This window comes from Cervus elaphus, chromosome 12, assembly GCF_910594005.1.
Source record: "Cervus elaphus chromosome 12, mCerEla1.1, whole genome shotgun sequence".
Classification (NCBI taxonomy): domain Eukaryota; kingdom Metazoa; phylum Chordata; class Mammalia; order Artiodactyla; family Cervidae; genus Cervus; species Cervus elaphus.
In genome coordinates this window covers 92129983-92153609 of record NC_057826.1, presented here as the reverse complement: position 1 = coordinate 92153609, position 23627 = coordinate 92129983, and the positions used below count along the sequence as shown (strand labels likewise).

At 46.2% G+C, this 23627-nt stretch overlaps 1 protein-coding gene across 1 annotated transcript in view; it reads left to right on the top strand.

Annotated features, from left to right (window-relative positions):
- Positions 1-332: 332 nt before the first annotated feature.
- Positions 333-23627, top strand: part of IQGAP2 (IQ motif containing GTPase activating protein 2) — a 296931-nt gene continuing 273636 nt past the window's right edge. The window contains exon 1 of the mRNA XM_043920016.1: positions 333-457. Coding sequence (XP_043775951.1) covers positions 412-457 — 46 coding nt within the window. The 5' untranslated portion in view covers positions 333-411. The remainder of the gene's footprint in view (positions 458-23627) is intronic.

The following is a 23627-nucleotide window of genomic DNA, read 5'->3' as shown; positions in this document are numbered from 1 at the left end:
CGGCCCAGGAGCCGCGCAGCCCCCTCCTCCGAGCCCGGGGGCCGGACGGGGGCGGGTCCGGGCGCTGCGCCCCGCGGGCGGTAGAGGTCGCTGCGCCGCGGCGCGCGCTCCCACCGCGGTGGATAACGGGGCAGGGCTGGAGGGAGAAAGGAAACCTGCCCCGGAGGCGGCGGCGGCGGCCCAGAGCGAGCGAGGGAGGAGAGTTCACTTTTGCCCGGGTGTCAGCGCGCGGCGGCGGCTGCGGGCGCTGACGAGGGCGCAACCGAGCGAGCTGGGCGCCTATCGCGGCGGCCAGGCGGGCACAGCGAGAAGCCGGATACAAGCGCGCCGGCGGGGCGCGGAGCGGCGAGCCTGGCCAGCGAGGGGAGCCGCGGGGGGCGCGCCCCGGGCGGGCCCCCAGAGTTTCGCAGGATGCCCCACGAGGACCAGCCGTCCCTGCAGAGACCTCGTTATGGCTGTAAGTCCGCCGGGCGCGCGGGAATCCGCTGACTTTGGGGGGGGGGGGGCTTTCTCCTAAAAGGAAGGCTTGGAGAAGCCGGGGGAGCCGAGTGCGCGCCGCAGAGGAACAGGAGGGCAGCGGCTGGGTGGCTGGCAAAGTTGGGAGTTGGAGTTGCAAAGGCTAGTGAGCGGCGTCCTCCGGCTCTCCCCACAAATTTCATAATACCCAGCTGACACCCCAGTCCCTCCCCCCTGCACACCCCACTGTGGCGCGAGGCAGAACTGGGTCTGCGCCCTGAAACACACCGAGTTGGGGGTTTAGGGGTATCAGGTGAGGATCCCGCGGAGCTCCCAGCCGTATTGCTGGCTCGGGCCAGGGGGTGGCGTTAGGGACCCGATTCTTCCAACTCAGAAGGGGAGGAAAGTTTGCTTGTTGTGGCTACAGGTGGGCTCCGTAAGCAGTGTGCCCGCGCATTCTGCTAGTGGCAGCGTCGGCGATCCTGGAAGGGCTGCCATCTCCTACGCGGCTCCCTCGAGCTTCACCTGGGCCGCCGGAGCTGGGAGTCCTTTCCTGCTGCAGCTGAAAGGGGCACCTCCGGTCCAGTTCCTCCCACCGCCCCCCTCCTTCCCGTCCCCCGCCTCCCCTGGGCCCTGCGGGGACTGCGCGGGAGGGTTGCAGCGCCGACAGGACGCGGCGCTGGGATCCTTGGGATCCGGTTGGAGCCGCGTGACTTGAATGAGACCCTGTCGATTACCCGCCAGGGGCTACCCTCAGCAGGACGTTGCTTTGGCCGATCGTTAAGTGGATAGAGCCAGATTAGATCCAACCACGTGGCTTCATGTGCAGAGTTCAGAGTCTTTACCAAACATGTGCCAGGAAGTATTTCCTTTAAAACAAACAGAAAGTTGGCGCGTTCCCTCTTTCTCAACAAAGTTGGCCCTGTCACTGAACCCATGGTCACAGATCACAGGTTAATCTTTTGCCCGGGCTGGCCTTGGTGGCAGGGTAGCAGGTTTGGGTTAAGGTGGTGATTCCTGCTGCAAGGTTATGTTTTGTGGTTCTGACTTGTGAGGGCCACAGGCTTGCCTCATAAAAAGGGAGTAGTCAATCTGCTCACCCTGGCTTCTGTCCTCGTGGGCCTTCGAAGGGAACATCAGAGATGAGAAGTTTTCCCAGGTGACCTTTTCTGTGTCAGCCAGCGAGGAGTCAGCTGCAGCCTCTGTCCTCTAGGGAAATGCATTTAACTCTTAACCCCAGGCCTGCCCTTTGCAGCCTGAGTTTGCACTTTGCTAAACCACTCAGAGGGCAGAGTTCCTTGAGCTGGGATGTGTTCATCCAGAGGGATGTCAGGCATCCTCAGATTGGTGAAAGTCCTGGATATGTCAAGCGCCCAGAGTCTGGCAGCTTCATTGTGTCAGATTATAAGATGGTCACAACGGGTGGAAACTAGGCGAGTATGCATTGAAAAAGGGGTTTTGATGTCATGTCTTAAACCATGATCTGTTCGATGTGTTGTGCCTCGCTAGTTGAGTGTGCTGGGCAAACTTAGAAGAGCGCAATGCATCAATGCCGCATTTCCACCCATTTCCCTGCATGAGCATCTGTGATTGAGCTTGGTTTTCATTGAATGCACCTGTGGTTTTAGAGTGCTCCTAGACATGGCTGTCAAGTAGGTTGAGATCCCACAAGCGTGAAAAGCGTTCTGTGTAGCCACTTTCTTTGGAAATCCTCATCTAACTTTACTTTTGAGCTTGATGGAATGAGTGGTGTGCCATCTATTTGGAATCCTTCTCCCCAGGAAGGCATTCCTTGGTCACCTAACATAGTAAAAAATGGAAAATAGTTGCCAATTTCCAGACTTTATAACCACCCTGAACTCTTAAGGCTTTAACACAATAGCCTATTATGTCCTTAAAATGAACACTTCTATGATTTTGATGCCAGATTCATAAATGATATATGTTCATGGATTCTTTTTATTGCATTAAAAATCATTATTTCATTTAAAAGGTATAACATCAGCCAAATGAAACCCCAGATCAACAGCTACATTTAGAGATCTCCTGAACTAAATGGCACTTTAGTTTGAGTTGAGTGTCTTGTTAAAGAAGATCATTTGCTGTTACCACCTTTCTCCTCCAAAGTAGTTCTAGAGCTGAAGGTGGTATGTGTATAATGTGTTCAGTTGAGTCCGACTCTTTGCGAACCCATGGTCTGTAACCCGGCAGGCTGCTCTGTCCATGGGATTCTCCAGTCAAGAATACCCAAGTGGATTGCCATTTCCTCCTCCAGGGGATCTTCCTGACCCAGGGATCAAACCCGAGTCTTTTGTGTCTCCTGCATTGGCAGGCGGATGCCTGCCACTGGGGAAGGTTTGTATCATACACATCATATATTTCAGATGTTCTCTTTCATGGAGAAGTTAGAAAAGCAAACAGGCTTTTCTATTCTGTGTGAGGACAAATACCACTTACAGAACAGAGCCTGAATGCTTTTGACACGCAAGGTGTAACTAAAAGAGAACTTATTGTGTTGCTGTGTTCCTTCATTCAGGATAGTCCATGTACTTAATCCAGCAATACTAGTGCTGGTCAAATACTATTTGGGGCTGTACTTTTGGGTTCTCCCCTCATCAGATGCAGACTGAAGGAAGTAATTGTTCAAACTGGGGGATGGGCAATCACAAAGTAATGAGATAGTTTTCCTAGTGGACAAACAAATGGAAAAATGACTTCACAAATGTATGTGTGTATATATATATATATATTTATTAAATACAGTTGATTTACAATGTTAATTTCTGCTGTTTAGCAAAGTGATTTAGTTATATACGTACATTCTTTTTTATATTCCTTTTCATTATGGCTTATCACAGGATATTGAATATAGTTCCCTGTGCTATGCAGCCTTGTTGTTTATCCATATATATATATGATAATTTGCATCTGCTAATCCTCAACTCTCATTCCATTCCTCCCCCACCCTCCCTTCCCCTTGGCAACCATACGTCTGTTCTGTCTGTCCTCACAAATATTTTTAGTCATAGCATCATTTATATAAAATGATGCAAGATCTAAATTCTTCTATGTGTGAGGATGTTCATGGCTTATTTTAAAAATGATGTCTAGTGGAATACACCTTAGTGTTAATAGATACTATCTAATGTCAACTATCCATGCAAAAGGGGATGGCATAATGTATTAGAATATACGGTTTCTGGCTTTCTGGGCCTTCTGTCAATGCAGAAAGACCAGAGGAGACTGCAGGATTGTATTTGCTGTGTTGTAGTATAGGGCAGTGCTTTTTCTTTGTGGGTTTGGTGAGTTATGGGTTCAATGAAATCTCGAACTATACCAAGCAGGGTTCATCCCCAACATTTAAAGATAAGCAGACTCCCTATTGGGATATATATATTCTCAATATATACATCCTATATATATTGTAGTAATTTCAATTCCAGTGCTGCATATTCCTAGTAAAACATATTTAAAAACAGCTTTTTGGTAGTTTGAATTAAGCTGTTACATTTGTTTTAGGTCTGGGCTGATGTTCTGCCATCTCTCCTCCCCTTGAATTGACATTTATTTCAGTAATTCTTGTACAAAGTAAATTAACTCAGTTCAGGGCTGTTATGGTGTCTCTTCTCTACCAGGCTGAGGGTCTGTGAAATACCACATCGTGTGTTGTTCTTGAGGGATTTCTCAATGAGTTCTTCTTCAAGGTTCCCTTCTCAGATTTCTGACATGCGAGATTGCTAAAGTCTTCCTGATTTGCGCATTGGCGCACTGAATTAAAACTAAATAGACTTCTATTTGATCCTTGCTGCCTCCACATTGACCACTTCCTTTGGCAACCTGTGAAGTTATTTTTTGAGATGTTGTTTAGTTGCTAAGTCATGTCCAGCTCTTTTGCAACCCCTTGGATGTAGCCCACCAGGCTCCTCTGTCCATGGGATTTCCCAGGGAGAAATACTAAAGTGGGTTGCCTTTTCCTTCTCTAGGGAATCTTCTTGACTCAGGGATAGAAGCAGAGTTTCCTACATTGGCAGGAGGATTCTTTACCACAGAACTACCAGGAAAGCCCTTTAAGACATTACTACAGAACAAAGCTGGAGTATTAGCTTCCTAATGCAATTCTGCAGAGGTGATGTGGAAACAGGGGAAAGGCGAAGCTACTATACTAATTCAGACGTGAGGAGAACATTACAGCCAGAGAGTCTTTCTACAGTCAAAATTAAATTTAAGTGGAACTTATGCTTAGGTTATGATTTGCAAATAACTTTCATGCTCTCGTAACAAACTATGATGTATTTGCTGAACACGCTGCCACCATGATCGGTCAAAAGTTTTCTTTCAGTTATTTGACAGTTTAAAAGACCAGAGATAGCAAAGAGGGGCCTTGTGAGTAAGATGATTTTGCTCATCACTGATGATCCAGTCAAAATTTAAGTGCCTCCTGTGGGTCAGTAATTAATGTGTCTGTGCCAGGAACTGTGGTTTTCTACCCTCTGCAAAATCACGAGAAATGTTGTAAATGATCAGTGTTTCACTCTTTGCTTCTGTTAAAGAAGTGTAACATAAGCCCAGCATGGGTGTGTTTGTGTGTGTGTTGCAGGGGAAGGTTCTGGCTGGTACTTTTAGTGTTTGATGCTCTTGTCTGCATAATGAGATTTCCAAATCATCTGGTGACTGGGTGTGTTTCGGTGGTTAGCACTCAGCCTCTTATTGCTTTCCCAGTGCTAGAAAGTTAAGTTCTGAACTGTTAATCTCAGGTGTGTAAAACAGGATTGAATACATCTGTGTTTAGGGCTGCTTGGTTCTAACAGTCTGTGTTTTTCTTTGAAGATGGAGGAGGGGTGTATGCAATGTTGCCCTGAGATGCAGTCTGTAATAGACAAAAAATCAAGTTCCTCCTACATGCACTGATGTTGTGGTTAAGCTTTTCAAAAGGTGCTTTCAGGTCACCAGCTAAAGTGTTCTTTTCATATGCTTTTAACTTTAATCACATATGTCCTCAGCCCAAATGACTTGTTTGGGAGCATTTAAGCTCATAATACCCAGTTTGTTGGAGAACTTAGCGTTGTTTCAGGCGTTAGAACCCCTTTTTTCTCGAGGGAGCCGTTAGTTTGCTTTTGCCCCTCACCTTCCCACGGTATAAGCTTTTCAACAGCTCATTTTCTTTACAAGGCTAGTATACCACCGGATCTAATGCCTACCAAGTCTGCATGGCACCCAAAAGAGAAACAAAGGCTATCCCACTTCTGATCTGAGTCAGGTAAGCCCTCCAGGGTAGGCACTTCAGCAGGTGGTGTGGAATTGAAGTTGGTGAAGTTACCAAGTATTGTGTGTTTCATGTGCCATTGTCACCATTTCCTTGTTATTACCTCTGAGAGGACCAGTGGTTTTCCCTAAGCTGAAGCCCGTGACACTGTCTCAAAACCGCACGGCTAACCGGTGACAGGGGCTGGGGGAGGCGGGGTTGGAAGCTGATGCTGCCAGACCCGTCAGCCTTTCTCACCAGCTGTTGCCAGTTTGCCTTCTCTGACTCATCAAAGGAGGTGTCCTTCCTTTCTGTCTGTTTCAGGTGTTTGTCCTGATTTTATCAAACTGCAGAAACCTGTTGCCATTTGGATAGTGTGCTCTTTTAAAAGTAGGTGGACAGGATTTTCTCTAGCTTATTTTACTCTTTTATCCCTCCAAGGAAAAGCTTCAAAGAATACATGGGCTTTTTATAGAGTATATCCTGGCTCCATCCAACCATTTTATGTATATGTAGAGACATCCCATCTCATCGTGAGGCTCTGAAATGAAAGAAAGGCTTTTCCGTAATATAATGGTATGCTCCGATGATTCCAAATAGGATAATTTGTAAAACACACTTTATTACATGTTCTGTGTTAGTCACTCAGTCATGTCCAACTCTTTGCAACCCCATGGACTGTAGCCCGCCAGGCTCCTCTGTCCGTGGAATTCTCCAGGCAAGAATACTGGAGTGGGTTGCCATGCCCTTCTCCAGGGAATATTACACGTACTGGCCATGCATTAAAGCCTAGGGTTGATGAGACATCAGGCAGAAGTTTGTAGGGGGTTGACTGACCAATGAGCTGGTGCTTTTTCACTTTACCATTCCATTTTGTTTTTCTCTCTTAAAAGGCAGAACAATGTCAGCAAAGTGGTACAAGGTTTGGTATTGAGTAGATGTGAGTTTAAATCCTGACTTGGCCCTTAACTGCCTGAATAGCCTTGGGGTTTTCTCCTACACCTTGAAGGATGATGTTTTACATTCCTGTGACAGTGGCCGATGTGGTTCCTGCCAGTTCAGTTCAGTTCAGTCGTGTCCAACTCTTTGTGACCCCATGGACTGCAGCACGCCAGGCTTCCCTGTCCATCACCAACTCCCAAAGCTTGCTCAAACTCATGTCCACTGAGTCGATGATGCCATCCAACCATCTCATCCTCTGTCGTCCCCTTCTCCTCCCGCCTTCAATCTTTCACAGCATCAGGGTCTTTTCCAGTGAGTCAGCTCTTCTCATCAGGTGGCCAAAGTACTGGAGTTTCAGCTTCAGCATCAGTCCTTCCAATGAGCACCCAGGACTGATCTCCTTTACGATGGACTGGTTGGATCTCCTTGCAGTCCAAGGGACTCTCAAGAGTGTGCAGCCCTGGCACATAGTGCTAAAATAAATAAATAGCGGTGATTTCAATAATTGAGTACCTGACACGTACCACACATTGGGGATGAAGGAAAATGGTTACAGCTTTATACTTTATAAGAGTCTGGGAGTTGAAGAATAATGCCTATACTTTTATTGGTGTACTTCCAGATTCCATGGAAGTGAAGACACAAGTGAGGGATTTGGAAGGGGAAATGGGATGCCTCATGAAGGGTGTGGCCACAGCCTTGATGGAGGTCCGCAGGAAAATGGAAAGGCATTCCAGTGTGTCTGTTGTGTGGCTGTTTGGTGGGATTGGTGTTTAGGTGGTGTGGATAGGTCCTGTGGAGGGAGGGGTAGCCAGAGGGGAATTTATCATGGAATCCTTTATTTGTAGGCAACAAAGACTGTTAGTGCTGTCTAGAGGAGAGCAGCTTAACCTAGTCTCTCCCTGAAGAATCTTTTTGTTCTTTGAGAGGCCTTTTTTTAAAAAAAACTTTTCATTAGATTTTATGGGCAGGTGACCTGGTGAAGTGGGGGGTGGTGTGAAGGTGGGTGTGGTTGGAATGCACAGGGCCTGGAGCAGCAAGAGGGTGGGTGAAGTTTGGGTGTGTGTGTGTGTGTGTTTGTGTTGGGGGGGGTGCCCTCTCTCTCATTGCTCAGAGAGGCCTCTTCGTCACGCTTCTATTTTCATTGGTCAGGTTTGTCATATAGTTTCACTGAAGATAGTGATAGTGAAGTCGCTCAGTCGTGTCCAACTCTTTGCGACCCCGTGGACCATAGCCTACCAGGCTCCTCCGTCCATGGGATTCTCCAGGCAAAAATACTGGAGTGGGTCGCCATTTCCTTCTCCAGGGGATCTTCCCAACTTCGAACCTGGGTCTCCCGAATTGGAGGCAGACGCCTTAACTTCTGAGCCCCCAGGGACAACAGCTAACTTAGGATAGGCTGGGTGTAAATCCTGATGATGGCTCTGGAACTGATGGCATCCAACGAACCCGAAGAGAGGTAGATCTGGAGCCTCGCTGGTGCCCAAGACATTCCAGCCGAGTAGACAGCTCACTCTAAACCATTTCAGAAGGCAGATTCTCGGAATTCTCTGAAAACAGGTTTGCTTGTTTTTTTTTTTTTTTTTTAAAGAGAGAATGTAGTTATAGCCAGGCAAGGACCTTGACAACCAGATTATCTAGGGGGTGGGGCTTCTTCCACCTTTCCCCAGTTCATACAACTCATACTCCCATGACTTAATGATAATTTTTCTTATCAAATTTCACTGGAGATTTAGGGCATCCACAAGATGAACATCTCAGCTTGGTTAAAAGTGGCAAATACCGTGTCTCCAGTTCATCAGCAGGCCCTCCCATTTGACACCACTCTCCCTGGACTCCTGCCTGATCTTACAGTCCTGAGTTGCACACAGCCCTTCTTTCCAAGGTGCCCGGAGGCACCGACGCCTGTTTCTGCAGTCAGCATAGTGGGTTTTCCTGCAGTGGCCGCAGAGCATCTCCTGAGAACCTGCTGGAAAGCTGCAGTCCCTTCCCCACCCAGACCTTCTAAGTTGTTTTCCACAAGCCCTCCAGGCACTCCTGATACAACTTCAGATGCCCTGGTGCTGCAGTGCAAGGGTGGAAAAGCATTCCTAATACACAGATTACCCTTTCCACGGGGCTGGCAGGTTTTTGTCAAGTAAGTAAAAACACATGAGCATGTTACTGAACACTTTATTTACAGTATTCCTTCTGTGTGTTTGATTTTGAGCACACACAAGCACCGCATACAAACCCTGGCATTGATTTCTGTCCAGGTTTGTGTTTACTGTATAGGATCTGTTTCAGTATGGCTTTAAGATTGCTTTTCTCCCTTCTGGGAAACAAATGTGATTTAGACGATAAAGTCCCAAATCTCCACTGACTAGGGATTAAGTGACGTCAACTCCCCAGAGATTCCTAGGGGTAGGTGGTGCTCTCTGGAGCCGCGGGGAAGGCTGAGTGAGCTGGATAACCTGTTTGTGTAATAAGGAAGGTCTCAGCCCTGGCCTTTCTGGACTGTAATCCTTGTAGGGGTGGGTGGGGCTGGACAGTAAGGTTTGGAAGATGTCTTCTTCTTCTGTTTTTTTCCCCCTCCACGGCAACTTAAAAGTGTTTTTCATTCATTCACAACTTTGAGGTCAGTTGAGTATGTTAGCAGAGATACTGTTTGATAGTAATTTGTGCATTCAGACCGTGCCCACATTACGGGAAACTATTGGTCTGTTTTTTTGCTCTTGATTAAAGATAGAACAGTCCTCTGATTTTTTTGCTTAGGATCCCCAAAGAGGACGACTTTTAATTGTTCGCCTTTTCCTGTTCCTCCTGAATCTCTAAAGAAAGACATTTTTATATATATATGTTTTTTGCAAATTAATTTGTTGTGGTTCAGTCACTAAGTCATGTCTGACTCTCTTTGACCTCATGGACTGCAGCACGCCAGGCTCCTCTGCCCTCCGCTGTCTCTCCAAGTTTGCTCAATTTCATGTTCATTGAGTAGGTGATGCTGTCCCACCATCTCATCCTCTGCTGCCCCCTTCTTTTGCCTTCAATCTTTTTAAGGTAGAATAATAGTTCCTAATAATTTTGCTTCACTTATCTTATTGCCTTATTGTGAACTCAGTCTTACATAATGTTAAGTTAATTCCTTAGTCATCTTCTTATAAATGGACTTGATTTACATGTTATTGAAGCAGCAGATCTTTAAAATACTTAAGTAATGCTTAGGTTTAGTACCTAAGTGGTAACCTGGAATCCTGGTACCTAGGAAGACACTCAGACTATATTTGCTGTTATTACAGGTTTTGCTTAAAGTGTCAGCATTGCATTGCTGGTCTGAATGAGGAAATTGTTTCTATTATCTTTAGTTAAATTAAAGGTAATCTCAAGAATTTGACTGCCAGGCAAGTGTTTACTGTTGAGTTTAGACTTGCCTTCACCCTCTGTGGAACCTGGGCAAGTTACTTTAATTTCTCTGTGCCTCCGTTTCCTCTCTGGTAAAGTGCTGATGGGAAAGTGCATGCTCAGAGGGTTAAATGATTTAATGCTCTTTCAGAATGTGTCTCCATGGCATCAGCACTTGAATGTCAGGGGAGGGGTATTGCCCTCATCTCTGCTGCCTCTTGCCTGCCTTCCCACCTCATTGCCCTCATCTCAAGTTAACAGAAAATGGATTTAAAACCTTGGCTCCATGCACATTTTAAAAAATTTACATATAATTAATGCAAACATCCTGTGCTTTCTTGAATGTATATACTCACGGGAAATAGTTATCTCTGGAGATGGAGTGGGTCTGTCAATTTGGAGACCAAATTCTTCTTCGTGTATACTTTTTTAAAAACAAACAAACAAAAGCAAACCTAACACGCTCTATTGTTGAATGTTAACAAATAAAGTTGGATGGTGGGTTGGATATTTGCACTGCATTTTTTTGTCATCTTAAAAGTGGTTTTGAAGTTATCACTAGCATACCCGAGTTGAGGGATTGTTGCTCTGCAGTTACTTGGCATCCTGTTATCCCGTCCAGGGTTGAGTTGATCATTGCTGCGGGCTGGAGAGCCCAAGCATTCATGACCCTATTGAGATGGGAAGGAACTGCTTGAAATAAGTGTTAATCTTTATGCCTAGTTCACATTGTGGAATCTGACTTCAATGAGAGGGTCCTCCAAACTTCTGGTCAACCTAGTGCTGTGGGGATTTAGAAGAGGGGTTGAGGAAGAGGAGGAGGAAGTATGCTGGTTCATTAGACATCCCTTAGGTCTTACTGCCTCTCGAAGGATAATGAAGCTTTAGGTTCATGGGCCTAAAGTTGAAGTGAAGCTCAACCTATGGGCATAACTGGAATGTTTTGGATGTAGAGAATCTTGGCTGTTTCTTGTGTGTCCCCATAGTCAGATTGCTCATTCATTCTGCCTTCCCTGCTTTCTTCTACCAGTTTTTCTTTTTTTTTCCCATACCAATGTTTCCTATTGACCCTTTTGATTCAGAATTAGCCAGACTTGACTGCTTCCTCCCTGGGTCCTTGGGTATGTCTATCACTTCCACATTCTTTGCCTCAGCCTGGGGCTGACCAGGCAGGCTTCACAGGGTTGGGGTAAGAAGTTAGTCACATTGTCAGCTTCACGGAATATGAGTTCTCCTTTCACCCACTCCCTAAACTCTGCTCCCCTCCCCATATCAATCCAAAGCCTTGCTCATACTGAACTCTTAGAAAGTTTTTCTGCGAAAATGATCATTACACAGCTGATACCAGTAGGCTCTTAGTTTTGTTCTGCTAATGAGGTTTATTTTCCAAAGCAAAAAATATTCATTTAAAGAGAATGTATAAAGAGACAGTTACCTGTCCACGAGAACCGGGGACACAAGAACCCTTTGCTTGCTTTGCATTGCTTCTGGGGACAGTTTCAGCGCTTTCCTCCTCCGTTCTGCAATAGAGTATACCCTGTTGTCAGTTTGAATCGACCTACAGTTTGGAGGATTGTGCTGACGTGTTATTCTTCAAAGTAGGCTCCGATTGTAACTTTTCACATTTGACTAGTGAACTCTGAGAAAGAAATGAAGCTTATAGTGTGCTTCTATGAAGTAGTTTTGAAATCTCTGCAAATGTGTACCTTTGATCTGTAGGACAAACAAGATCCAGCAACAAAACAGGAAGATAGACTTTTAACCTATGTACTCGTGAATACCTCTGGAAGGTTATGCAAACATTTTTTTAGAGGTTGCCTTTGGGGAGAGAAACTGAGGGCAAGGGTGAGGATGAGAAGGGCAGCCCACTCCAGCTTCTCCCCTGTAGGATTCCATGGACAGAGGAGCCTGGTGGGCTGCAGTCCATGGGGTTGCAGAGTCGGACACAACTGAGCAACTAACTCTACCCTATGAAGGAAGGGTGGGAGGCAGGGCCGCTGGGCTCATTTGGGAGTGAAGAAATCTCCCAGGGCCGCTCGGTATCAGCAGTGGGGCACCCTCTTAGGTTAATTGCACATCTTTTGATTGTTATACATGCTGTATCACATCTCAGTTTAGAGTTTGTCTAATTCCTAGTTGTCAACCTCACTGCCCATTATAATCTCCAGGGGAGCTTCACAAAGAAAACACTCTTTCTCTGAATCCTGTGCCCCAGATATGCTGTTTGTTTTGGGGTAGAGCAGTGGCATAGATATTTTTATTTTTTATTTAAAAAATCTCTGAACCCTCAAAACCACAGAGAACAATGTTTAGAAAGTCCATCTCTTTCCCTTGGCTTCACCAGCTATCCACATCTTGCCGCACTATTGCATCTGCAATCTGACAGCTTAGCCCTAAATACCTCACCCCTATCACAGGCCAACAACAAGAATATTCTCTTCCACAACCCCCTCCGCATGCCTTCAAGTCCACCATCCACTTTTTTTTTTTTTTTTTCCACCATCCACTTTTAAATTCTACTTGAAGATTTTCCTCAACTGAACTTAATAGCCTTTTTTGAGGGGAAGTCGGGGGGTGGGGGTGGATCCAGGGTCCGGTGAAGTTTCTCGTGTTTGTTTCCTTTGATTGTGATCCCCGCACCCCATCCATCCCCACCAGCCTTGCCCATGCTGGCTCTGTGCTTCTGTTGACTCCCCTAAGAAGCACAGGTGCATTTCCTGGCATGAATGCTTCATGAGTATCAGTGTTGCCCCCCAGTGCATCAGAGGTCCACTGTGTCTACCCTCTTACTCCTGGTGATGCACAGATATTTTAAAAGATCTCCACAGGAGATTCCACAGTGCAACCAAGATTTGAAATTCACTTAATTAATTAATACCCCTTTCTGTGTCTGTGTGTTTGCCGTAAAATACACAAGCTAAAATGTACCGTGTAAGTTCAGTGGTAAGTGTATTCACGTTTTTGAGTAACCTTCACCAGAACTTTTTCATCTTCTCAAGCCAACACTCCGTCCCCATTAAACAGTAACTCCCTCATCCCGCCGCCTCCTGTTGCCTGGAGCTCACCTCTCTCTCTCTGGTTTTGACTACCCTGGACACTCCATGTAAGTGCAATCATACAGTCTGTTTCCTTTGGCAGCTGACTTGTTTCACTTCGCTCATTGTCCTCAAGACTCATCCAAGTTGTACCATGTGTTAGAATTTCCTTCCTTTTTAAGGCTGAGCAATATTCTGTTGTACGTATATACCATATTTAGTCTGGTCATCTGTTGATGGGGAACTGAGTGGTTTCCAGCTTTTGGCTCTTGTGAATGAAGCTGCCATGAACAGAGGTGTACCAGTGTCCGTTTGAGTCCCGGCTTTCATGTCTTTTGTGTGTGTACCCAGGAATGGGATTGCTGGAACATGTGGCACTGCTGTGTTTAAATTTTAGGGGGACTGCCCCACGTCTCTCACTTTTCAGTTAAGTGTGGAGGAAGCCTCAGCAGGGTCACGTATCTTTGCGTTCAAGGGAGAGCTCAGCTGGAATGCAGGCCTCTCAGCTCCCGTCCAGATCACCACCACGAGGGCAGGTGTGGGTCCATGTCATCTCCATAGGGGATAAAGACCAGTGTCTGGCTGGGGCAGGATTTATTTCTTTGCAATCTCAAGTGGAATGCAGGACAAGGGTTCACGTGTAGTATTTCATTTATGTTTTGTATAACTTTTAAGAGAGTGTAGTTTTTGATTGATAATTTAAATAGTGTTAGTCCATAGACAAGAGGCTGCCTTTGAGCTCTGTAAGTAGTGGATAACTGGTTGCCTCTCTGGGATATGTAGGATTTTTAAAATAGAATATTGTTTTATTTTGTTAACCTGGCTCCTCCAAATACCATTAACCCTTGAACAACACAGGTTGAACTGTCTGGTCCACTTGAACCTGGACGTTTTCAAATAGTAAATGTTGCAGCAGTACACTGTCCTTGGTTAGTTGAATCCATGGATACAGAAGGGCCGACTGTGAGTTACATATGATTTTTCAGGTGCAGAGGGTTGATGTCCTGACAGCCATGTTGTTCAAGGATCACCTGTATTAGCTGTGTGACCTGGGGTAAAGTCATAACTTCCCTGATTCATGCTGTTCAACTGTAAAATGGGGATAATAATAATGGTCAGACTTGAATGAGTTAATCTACATAAAAATTCTGTGTCTGGTACCGAGAAGGGGCTCGTTCAGTGCAAGCAATTAATGTAACATTTCTTATCAATTTCAATCATGCTATTTAAATAATTGCAATCATCCTTGCAAGTATTATCTGGAATGCTGACATTTTTTAAATGAGTTATGACTATTGTACTAGACTTGGCGTCTCCATTTGGCTGTCTTGTGGCTAGCAGACAGCGGCTTCTAACTTGGTGATTTTACCCAGAGTGGGAGGTGGCAGGAACCTGGGAGTATGAGGGCTCTAGAACAAGTATGGGCTGAAAGTAAGGGGAAGCCGTTCCCTAAGGGCTAGTGTCAGTCATGTTTATACACTGCTGGGGCCATGGAATGCAGAGTAAGAAAGTCTTCGGGAGGATTCTGGCTTAGGTGGAGCCAGGCCTAGACAACCAGCTCTTTTGGGAGACTGGTCCTCTCTCTGCTCTCTGGCTGGAGACGAGCTGAGCCTTACAAGGAGTCTACCTCTGTGTAACCAGGTTGCTATCTTCCAGTGATTAGTTTGGAATGTGTGCTGAGTATCATTTGTGGAGTTCCTAGGATTATTTAACAAGAGAACATGTTGGCTCTGCAGATTAGCCTGGAAAGATTGAAACTTGGACAATCTTATTTCAGTGGAAGATCCTAATTTTAACCCTGGTCTCTGGTTGCCGTGCACAGCCCTGAGAGAGACATCTCCCATGGTTTTTCGTGCCTGGAATAAGGGGACAGGACCATGAGACGTGGGTGTTGTGTACAGTTCTAAGTGGCCAATTTCTACCTTTTTTAGTCAGTTTAACCTCTGATGACGCTGAGAATAACAAATACATGGGGTGCTTATAGGTGTCAGGCTCGACTCGAGCACGTTCTGTGAATCACCCAATTTAATCCTCGTGACAGCTCTCTGAAGTTGCTGATATTATCCCCGTATTGTAGGTGGGAACACTGAGGGACAGAGAGGTTAAGCAAGTTGCCCAAGCGCCCACAGGTAGTGAGTGGTAGAGTCAGGATTTGAACCTAGGCGGTGTGACCCCAGGCCCTGGGCCTCCTGGACCTGTGGGTACAGGTTAAAAGGTCAGTTTTGCATACTTGGTACTATATCTTCTGGGTAAAGCATTTTCACCATTGTACTAGTTTCCTTTTGTGACGAATTAGCACAAACTGCAGTTTAGTACAACAGACATTTATTGTCGTAATTCTCTAGGCTAGAAGTCTAAAATCAAGGTGGTGGCTGGGCTGCACTCTCTCGGAAGGCTCTGCTGGAGAGTCCTCCCTGCCTCTTCCTAGGTGCTGCTTGCTGCCAACAGGCCTTAGAGTTCCTTGACTTTTAGGTGTACCAGTCCAGTCTCTGCTTCCATTATCATGTGATGTTATGCTAGGGTGTCTTTTCTTCTCAGTCATTGGATTAGGGGCCACCCTCATCTATTGTGACCTCATTTTAATTTATTGCATCTGCAAAGATCCTGTTTCCAAAGAAGTTCACGTTGTGAGATTCTGGGCAGAAATGAATTTTGGGAGGATACTGTTCAACTGCTCAACCCGATATAGCCATTACATTTGGGCAAAGGAAGAATTTCACACATCTGAGGTTTTTAGCACAGCTCCTCAGGCTAATTGTGAACAGAGATGGGTAGGAAATTCCCTGGGGTTCAAGTGGTTAGGATTTGGAGCTTTCACTGCTGTGGTCCTGAATCCAATCCCTGCTCAGGGAACTAAGATCCCACAAGCCATAAGGCATGGCCAAAAAAACAAAACAAACGAAAAACAGTGAAGTGTACGGCCAGGAGAGGCAGTGGGTTAGGGGGTTGGCTGGTGCCTGTTATTAAGTCCATGCTTGGTCATCACCAAAACTGAGATGTCATCACGAAAACAGATGAAAGAAGGAAAAGGGCAGAAGAAGCAGAGATCCAGGAAAGGATTTGAAGCATCAGAAGGTGGTGCTGGGATGGGCCGGCCTCGTGAGAGACAGGCAGCAGTGTATTACCACACGGTTTAGGAACAAGCACCTCATGATGACAATTTAAACCCTCTCTCAGAGACTTAAAATCTATTCAGTGCCTTCTGAGCAAGAGAACTGGGAAGTGTGTGGTTCTTCTTAGAGATGTTTCTGTTGTGTTCACTTTGCCATGCCTGCAGGTTTAGCCAACAGGTAAGTAGAAAATAGGCTCATTTAGGAATCCTTTGATCAGGCTGGATGGCTGAAACATACATCGTTTCCAGCATAATTTCTGTAGCAATGAGACTTTCTGACATAATAAGTTTGTGGATATCCACTTCCTTTCTGCTTTGACCGATAAAAGGTCAGAAGTATAACTTTGGAGCTTATCTGTAGACTTTGTGAAGGGCGTATGCATTGCTTTTTATTTATACCCCCTGCCTTCATCATTCTTGTCTGCTTTCATTTTTCCCTTACCTGACTTCATTTCTTGGTATTTATACATTCCCCACCCCACCCCAACATGACTGTTTTTGTTAACCTGCTCAAATCCTTTTAGGAAGAAAGCAAGATGCAACTGAAGTGTTCATTTGATAAATGAGCCTCTTGGGCTGGGCTCTGCCCTCAGAGAGGTGAGCTTCTGATGGGGGACATGGGACAGTGTCTCAGAGCCCTGGCGCTGTTGCTCACCACCAACTAGCTGTCTGCAGAATGGAGTAGTGAAGTGGTGGTCCCCATCTGATGGCATCATGAGAAGAGAATGGGATGGCAGATGTAAAGCACTTTGCATAGAGAGCTCAGTGGGTGGGAAAAGGAGCATTCCAGAAGGGGGGGTAGTGTGAACTGAGCCTCCCCCCCACCCCCTTGGAGTGGTATGCCTCATCGCATGTGTGCGGAGCTGGTGAGAGGGAGGAGAGCAGAGCGATGGATGTCTTGACAGCGAGGAAGTCAAGAATTCTTAGATGCTGAAGAGATACCGACAGTGGGATCGTTTCTGCCTCTTCCTCCCCAGCATCCCTTCTCGTCTCCGGTGACTCCGAGCCCATGCCCGCCTTACTCTTTCATCCCCTGTATTTGACCCATCTGAAGTTTATACTGACTCGGTGCAAGCCCTGTTGACTGATTCCAGCAGAATTCCAGGAGAGGCTTGAATCTCATAACCCTGGTGACCAAGACAATTTTGGGAGATGGATTCTTCATTAAAATTTTACTGCTTCAGTTTCCTTTTTCTTCCCTATCGCCTTAATTTACTACCTTCTGTTACACATAAACTTTTGAAGTCTGAATAGCAGACAGCTGTTAACGTTGTCATTGGAGAACCACAGACAACCCAAAATACACCAGTTTTAAGTGATGTGGAGAAATGCTTATAAAATAAAGTGAGTGGGCAGGATACATGATAGGGAAGTTAGAACTTAATGCCTATGGGGGATAACATGGGAAGGAAACACATCACGTTGTTAACAGTTGTTTTAGCGGGCACTGTTTCCCGCTCTGTGGTCTTCTTTTTTTCCTAGAGAGACTCTGTAGTCATTAAAAATGGGGGGAGGGACCCTCCCCACCATGTTAGTTTTCATATTACTCCTCTTGACTGCAAGATAAGAAGTTCTTCCCCGGCTGGACTTCACTGACTTGGGATAATACCCTCTGGAGTAGAAGCTGTTGGTATCAGAGAATGAATTGCCAGGGAAGCACCTGGCTGGCCTGGCTTTTCTGCTCCTTTTCCCCGATTCCGTGGGGCTCCAGCCAAGCATTTAGGCCTCGTGGGATCAGGGCTCGTGTTCCACACGGAAGTAGGACATCTTCGCGTGTGCTGGTGTCAGGAGCTGGAGGGCGGACTGAGTCTGAATTGGGAATTGTTGTGTAACTCCCTTCACGGGTCAGATTGAGAGCAGGTTTTCCCATGGTCTGTGCCAATAACCTGCGCTTAAGACCCTTGAGTCACAAGATGAGAGCGTGGATGCCCAGTTCTGAGTTTCCCTTCATCGGCATGCGGTTGTGTCCAGTGGGCAGAATTTTGGTCAGCTGGCGCGTCACCAGCGAGGGCCAAATTAGACATAATTGTGCATGAGCTTCACTTTCAGGTCTGTGCCTTACTGTGTTCTGTAGAAGCATGCCAGGCCTGGAGCTTTGTTCTCCCTGGGAATAGCGTGCCCCAGAAGAAAGGTTACAGTGTAATTCATCACCCAAACCTAGACACCTTTATTGTGGGGGGGAGGATTCCAGTTATTATGCCAAAGCCTCCCATGTCAGCTGGGCCATTTCTGGGCAATCCAGGATGGATGGTTCCCTGGCCAGTAGGGTGGCTCTTGATCTGTTCTGTGAAATGAACTTCTCTTTCCTAGACAGAGTCTTCGCAGCAACCTTTGGAGGAGACAGAAAGCCAAAACTGTTGGAGAGGATGCTGGGGCATTCAAGAAAAGGGGAAGCAGGGAGCCTTTTCAGGAAAGTTGAGCTAAAAATAGAGCCCTGCCATTCAGCAGTGGCTCGGGGCACTTCAAACGCTGGGGTCCCTGCCATTGTTTCTTTTCTTTGCATTCCCTGTGAGTCCCGGCTCCTTTTTCCTCTGTGTTATAAAGGAATCAGTCTGTGTGCCGACTTGTCTGGGACGCAGACCCTTTAATACACGGGGGAGCTGGACCAGAGGCCCACTAAGCCCCTTCCCGCTCTCCCAGCCTGTGATTTTATAATAGATGATCTCAGGCCGGGGCTGCATGGCTAATGAGCAGGGAACAAGCAGGGCCCTTCCTGCTGAAAGCGTGGGGCCCAGGTCCCCGTCCCCGGCTGTCACACACTCAATGGCCGGCTTCTCTCAGAGCCCAGGGTGGAAAACCTCTGAGCGAGGGAAGTGCAGGCCTTTGACTGGAGAGTGGGTTTCTTGATGAGCTGAGGAGTAGATGATGGGGTAGCAAGAGGGGAGAGGAAGCAACACTCCAGATCAGCAGTCCCCAACCTTTTTGCCACCAGGGACAGGTTTCATGGAAGACAGTTTTTCCACGGATGGTGGTGGGGGTGGGGACAGGATGGGAGGGGAGGGTTTCGGGATGATTCAAGCGCATTACCTTTCCTGTGCACTTTATTTTTATTATTATGACATCGCCTCCACCTCAGGTCAGCAGGCATTAGATCCCGGAGGTGGGGGACCCCTGCTGTAGATAATCCCATGGGTCAGTGTTTCTAGCCTCAGTACTTCTGGCCTGGACCACTCTTAGATGAGGAGAGCTGTTTCTGTGCGTTATAGGATGTTCAGCGGCATCTCTGACCCACCAGCTGCCAGGACTGTCCCCCGCCCCTGGTGACAATCCGGTGGATCTCCAGACCTTGCCAGGTGTCCCCTGGTGAGAATCACTGCCATAGGAAAAACAACAGGACTGTTTTCTAGACGTTTCTCTTTTGCGTTGCTGAGTTTTGTTCTGGCTGAAATCCCACCTTAAGCTCTTATAATACCATTTACTGGCCCAATTAGCATTTGTGGCTGTGGGTGGTGATTTCAAATGAAACCGCCTCACTTTCATGCTCCGGGATTTGGCTCTGAAATCAAGTGAGCTGAGTTCCCTCACCTCCTCTTTCAAGAGTCTGTGAATAATGAGGTCCTTTTTGCTGGAAATGAGATTATGCTTTTTTTCCCCACCATTTAAAACATTTTTTCCCCCAAATTTCTACCATCTAGCGTAGCAGATTTTCATCCTGACAAAAGCAGTTACATTTTTCATGCAGGTTCTCAGCCTCAGCCCTTCTCTCACTTTCCAGTGCACGTTCCTCGTCTAAGGCTGGGATTCAGGCGGGCCGGGTGGGACCTGAGATTCCGGATGTCTGACAAGCTCCCAGGGGATGCCTGAGTGACTGGTCTGTAGCCCACACATGGAGTAGTGAGGCTCTAATGAGCACCAGCTCTTGACAGTTAAAGCAGAATCTGCAGATAGCTCCAGGAGGATGCCGGCACATCTGAGCGGGGGCAGCCTAAGAGTTTGGCAGTCTGCTGCCCACAGGCCTTTCTGCTAAGGGATGGGATTGGCGGAGCCAGTCTGCAGCCTTGCAGGCAGTCGGCAGCAGGAGGACCCGTGCTCCCAGACTCTCACCTGATGCTGGGAGAAGCGGTTTAACAGGACGGCCCAGGACAGATGGCTGCACCCCCTGAATTGGCACTGGAGGAGCAAGCCAGCTCCAGAAAGGCAGCAGGTGCGACCAGGGTAGACGACGCCGTTGGCTGGCCCCCTGGGTGGGTTTGGAGAGAGCAGAGAGAGTCGCACAGGAGAGTAGCCCCTCAGAAGGGCTTGGACCCCACTTCCCAGGTGCTCAGCTCTCCAGGGAGGATGGGCAGCCAGGCACACGCTCTCCGGGCCTGGGAGGCTCGCCCAGGGCCTGGGGTGATGTGACAGGCAGTTGGCGCTGCTCTGGTTATCTTGAGACCATTGTTTCTGCAGGTCTGCTAGTACCGGGAGTGGGAGTGGGAGGTGGTATTGAGTCCTGTAGGAAGTGAGTAAAGCATCTCAGAGTGGTGATGGGTGCAAAGGAAGGCACAGAACCCAGGCCACCCACTGTTCTGTGTCAGGAGTGGACTCTCGCTATCAGTCAGCAGGTCTACAGCATTGTCTTTACATTGCTTATTAAACCAACTTAAAGAATGGTAGAAGTAATTATCCTAGCAACAAAACCTGAAACAAAGAAAAAGGCAAAATAACCTTTCATCTCATTGCCCAAATATAACCATTGTGAGAGCATTTAGGCATTTGTCTTTCTAGTTTTTATTCCCTTCTGTATCTGTTTTTATTTTTTAAATAAAAAATATGTTATTTGACGTCACGTTAAAATCGGTTAATATTTCTGATGAAGGATGTTAAAGTAAATTTGTGCTGTTCATAATTTTTCAAAACTAGAATGCCAATCTGTGAAAGTCTTTGTGGGAGGACTGAATTGAGGTCTTTCGCTCCCCAGAAGTCCAGAGATCCTAAGTAAACCATAAACCCCAAGTTTATTGGGGATTTGCATCTCAATATCTTTGCTCCAGCTGAATGAATGCTCTTTCTTTCTCTCTGTCACACACACATACACAGACTATTTTGATTGTATAGGGTTTTAACACATTTTTTAGTTCTTTCTAGCATCTCTCCAGGAATAAAGTGTAACTTTCTCTAGTTTATATATGAGGATAGGAGAGTTACAGTGATTTAAAGAGTAGTTAGAGGTCTTAGTTCAGATCTCAGTGTCTTTAGACTTGTCTTTACAGCAAGCAGTAATAGAATAACAAGATTTGGGTTGCAAGAATGGTCACCCCACCTGAGTTAGGCAGGCAGACCTATATTACACTGACTTATTTATATAGTTCTCAATAACAAATCACCCCAAAACTTTATAGAATAAACCTACCACCATCTTATCATCGTTATAGACTCTCTGAGTTGGGAATTGGAACAGAGAACCGTGGGAATGTCTTGTCCCAGCTCCATTTGCTAGACCAGTCAATAAGCCTCAGTGAAAGCCTCAGCCTTTTGGGGGCCACAACTGTCTGGAAGCTTCTTCCTTCACATCTGTGGTACCTGGGTTGGGATGACTCCAGGACTGGACTCAGCATCCATGTGTAGACTCTTCATGTGGCTTGAGCTGCTCCGAGCATGGTGGCTAGCTTCCACAAGAGAGGCTTCCACGAGACAGACAGGAGACTGCGTGGACTTGTACCACCCAGCTTCAGAAGTTGGACAGCATCACTTCTGCCCGCTTCTATTGGTCAGAGCCACTGCAAGTCTGCCCAGATTCAAGAGGATAGGACACAGACCCCACCTCTTAATAGAAGGAATCAGAATGTATGGCCAATTTAAAAAAAATATACATAAACTATTTAGCCCATGCTACATCATGGCACTGATTCAACAGAAAATTAACTTGAGTAGAAGTCAGCAAAACTATAAAACAATGAGCTCATTGTAAATGGGGTGGGGGGGGGGGGACGAGCTGTGTATATTGTGAACAACTAATGAAAATAAGTGAAGTCAGCAGAAAAATTGAAATTAACCTAAGTGCCTAGCAACTGGGGAGTGGCTTAAATAAACTAAAAACTTATTTATACTAGGAATACTGTGCAGCTTTTACAATAAATAAGGTAGCTCTGTATGGACTGACATGGTAGTATGTCTGTCTATTAAGTGAAAATTATTTGCAGAAAGCCGTGTATTCAGTGACTCATGAATGTTTTAATGTAGTATATATATGTTAAAATATAGGAAGCAGTCTTGTAGGAATTGCACCAAACTGTTAATGGAGCTTTCTCATGGGGATGAGAGTAGGACTTGGTTGCTTGTTAGTATGAAGGAGAGCTTACTTGTTACTTTCTCTAGTTCTATGCTGTTTAAATTTTTTTTAATGAGTTAAATATTCCTATATTGCTCTTAGGAGTTGCTATGTTGAGATTTTAACTTTTGAACCACATGAAAGTGAATTTGGTAAGCATCTACAAGTCAGGAGATGGAATTGCTTTCTTCCTGGGCCTGTTATTACCTCTTCCCTTCCTTGTATTTTATTGTATGAACATCTACAGCAGGTATGGTATTTGCACAAGTGGGCATTAGTCTGCTTAGCATGTGCTGTCGTTACTCGAGAGGTTTGAGAAAGGCAGTCTTTTTTGTTGTTGATTTGTCTTGTTTTGTTTCTCTTCTCTTGACTGAGAAGTCTCCTCGGTGACAGGACAATTCCTGAAATGCGTGGTAATTCCAAGTGACCTTTGTATAATGGCTTTAGTAGAAATTAAGAGTAGACATATTCATGTTGGGTTGAAATATTTAAGCTTCTATTATTTCCCAAATGGAATCAACTATGTTCATATAATCAAATTGGGGAAATTCATTAGCATTGGGAAAGATTTATGGCTTTAATGAGATTTAAACTGATCTAAATCTGAGCTGATATTCTGAGGTGGGTATTTTTGGAGCATCAGGCTCATAGAACAAGGATGGAGATCCATGTCCATATTTTAAAAGGATAAGCCCTCTACTTATTTTCTGTGGTATACAGTAACTGAGTCCTACCTCCACAATGATATTATTTCAACTAGTATCATAATGAGAGCTAGTAAGAGTGACTTACTGTGTCTTAGTGACTGAGTGGTGCCCTGGCCTGGCAGTAAATTCGGTGGATCCTTCCTGCCCTTATGTGGCAGGTACCGCTGACAGAGACATCCGAGACGTGATGAGGAGAGGGCTGCCTCACAATAACTTGGTGTTTGCCCAATCTGATGCATCATGCCCGGTGTCCGGGAGGTAGACCGTTATGGCCATCACGGCCGTCATGTGGGCTCCCTTGCACTCTGGCTTTGGGGAGATAAGTTAGGCTGTGTGTTTGCCTTGCGCCCTCCTTGCCCAGGCTCTGGGTGGAGGCGGTGCTGGGTTCCTTTGCTGAAAGCCATGGTTCCCACGGAGATGCCTCTCCTGCTGTTGTTGATGGAGCACGTTCTTGCTACCAACTACTCCCTCTTCTTGACCCTTCAGACCCGGGCAAGTGACG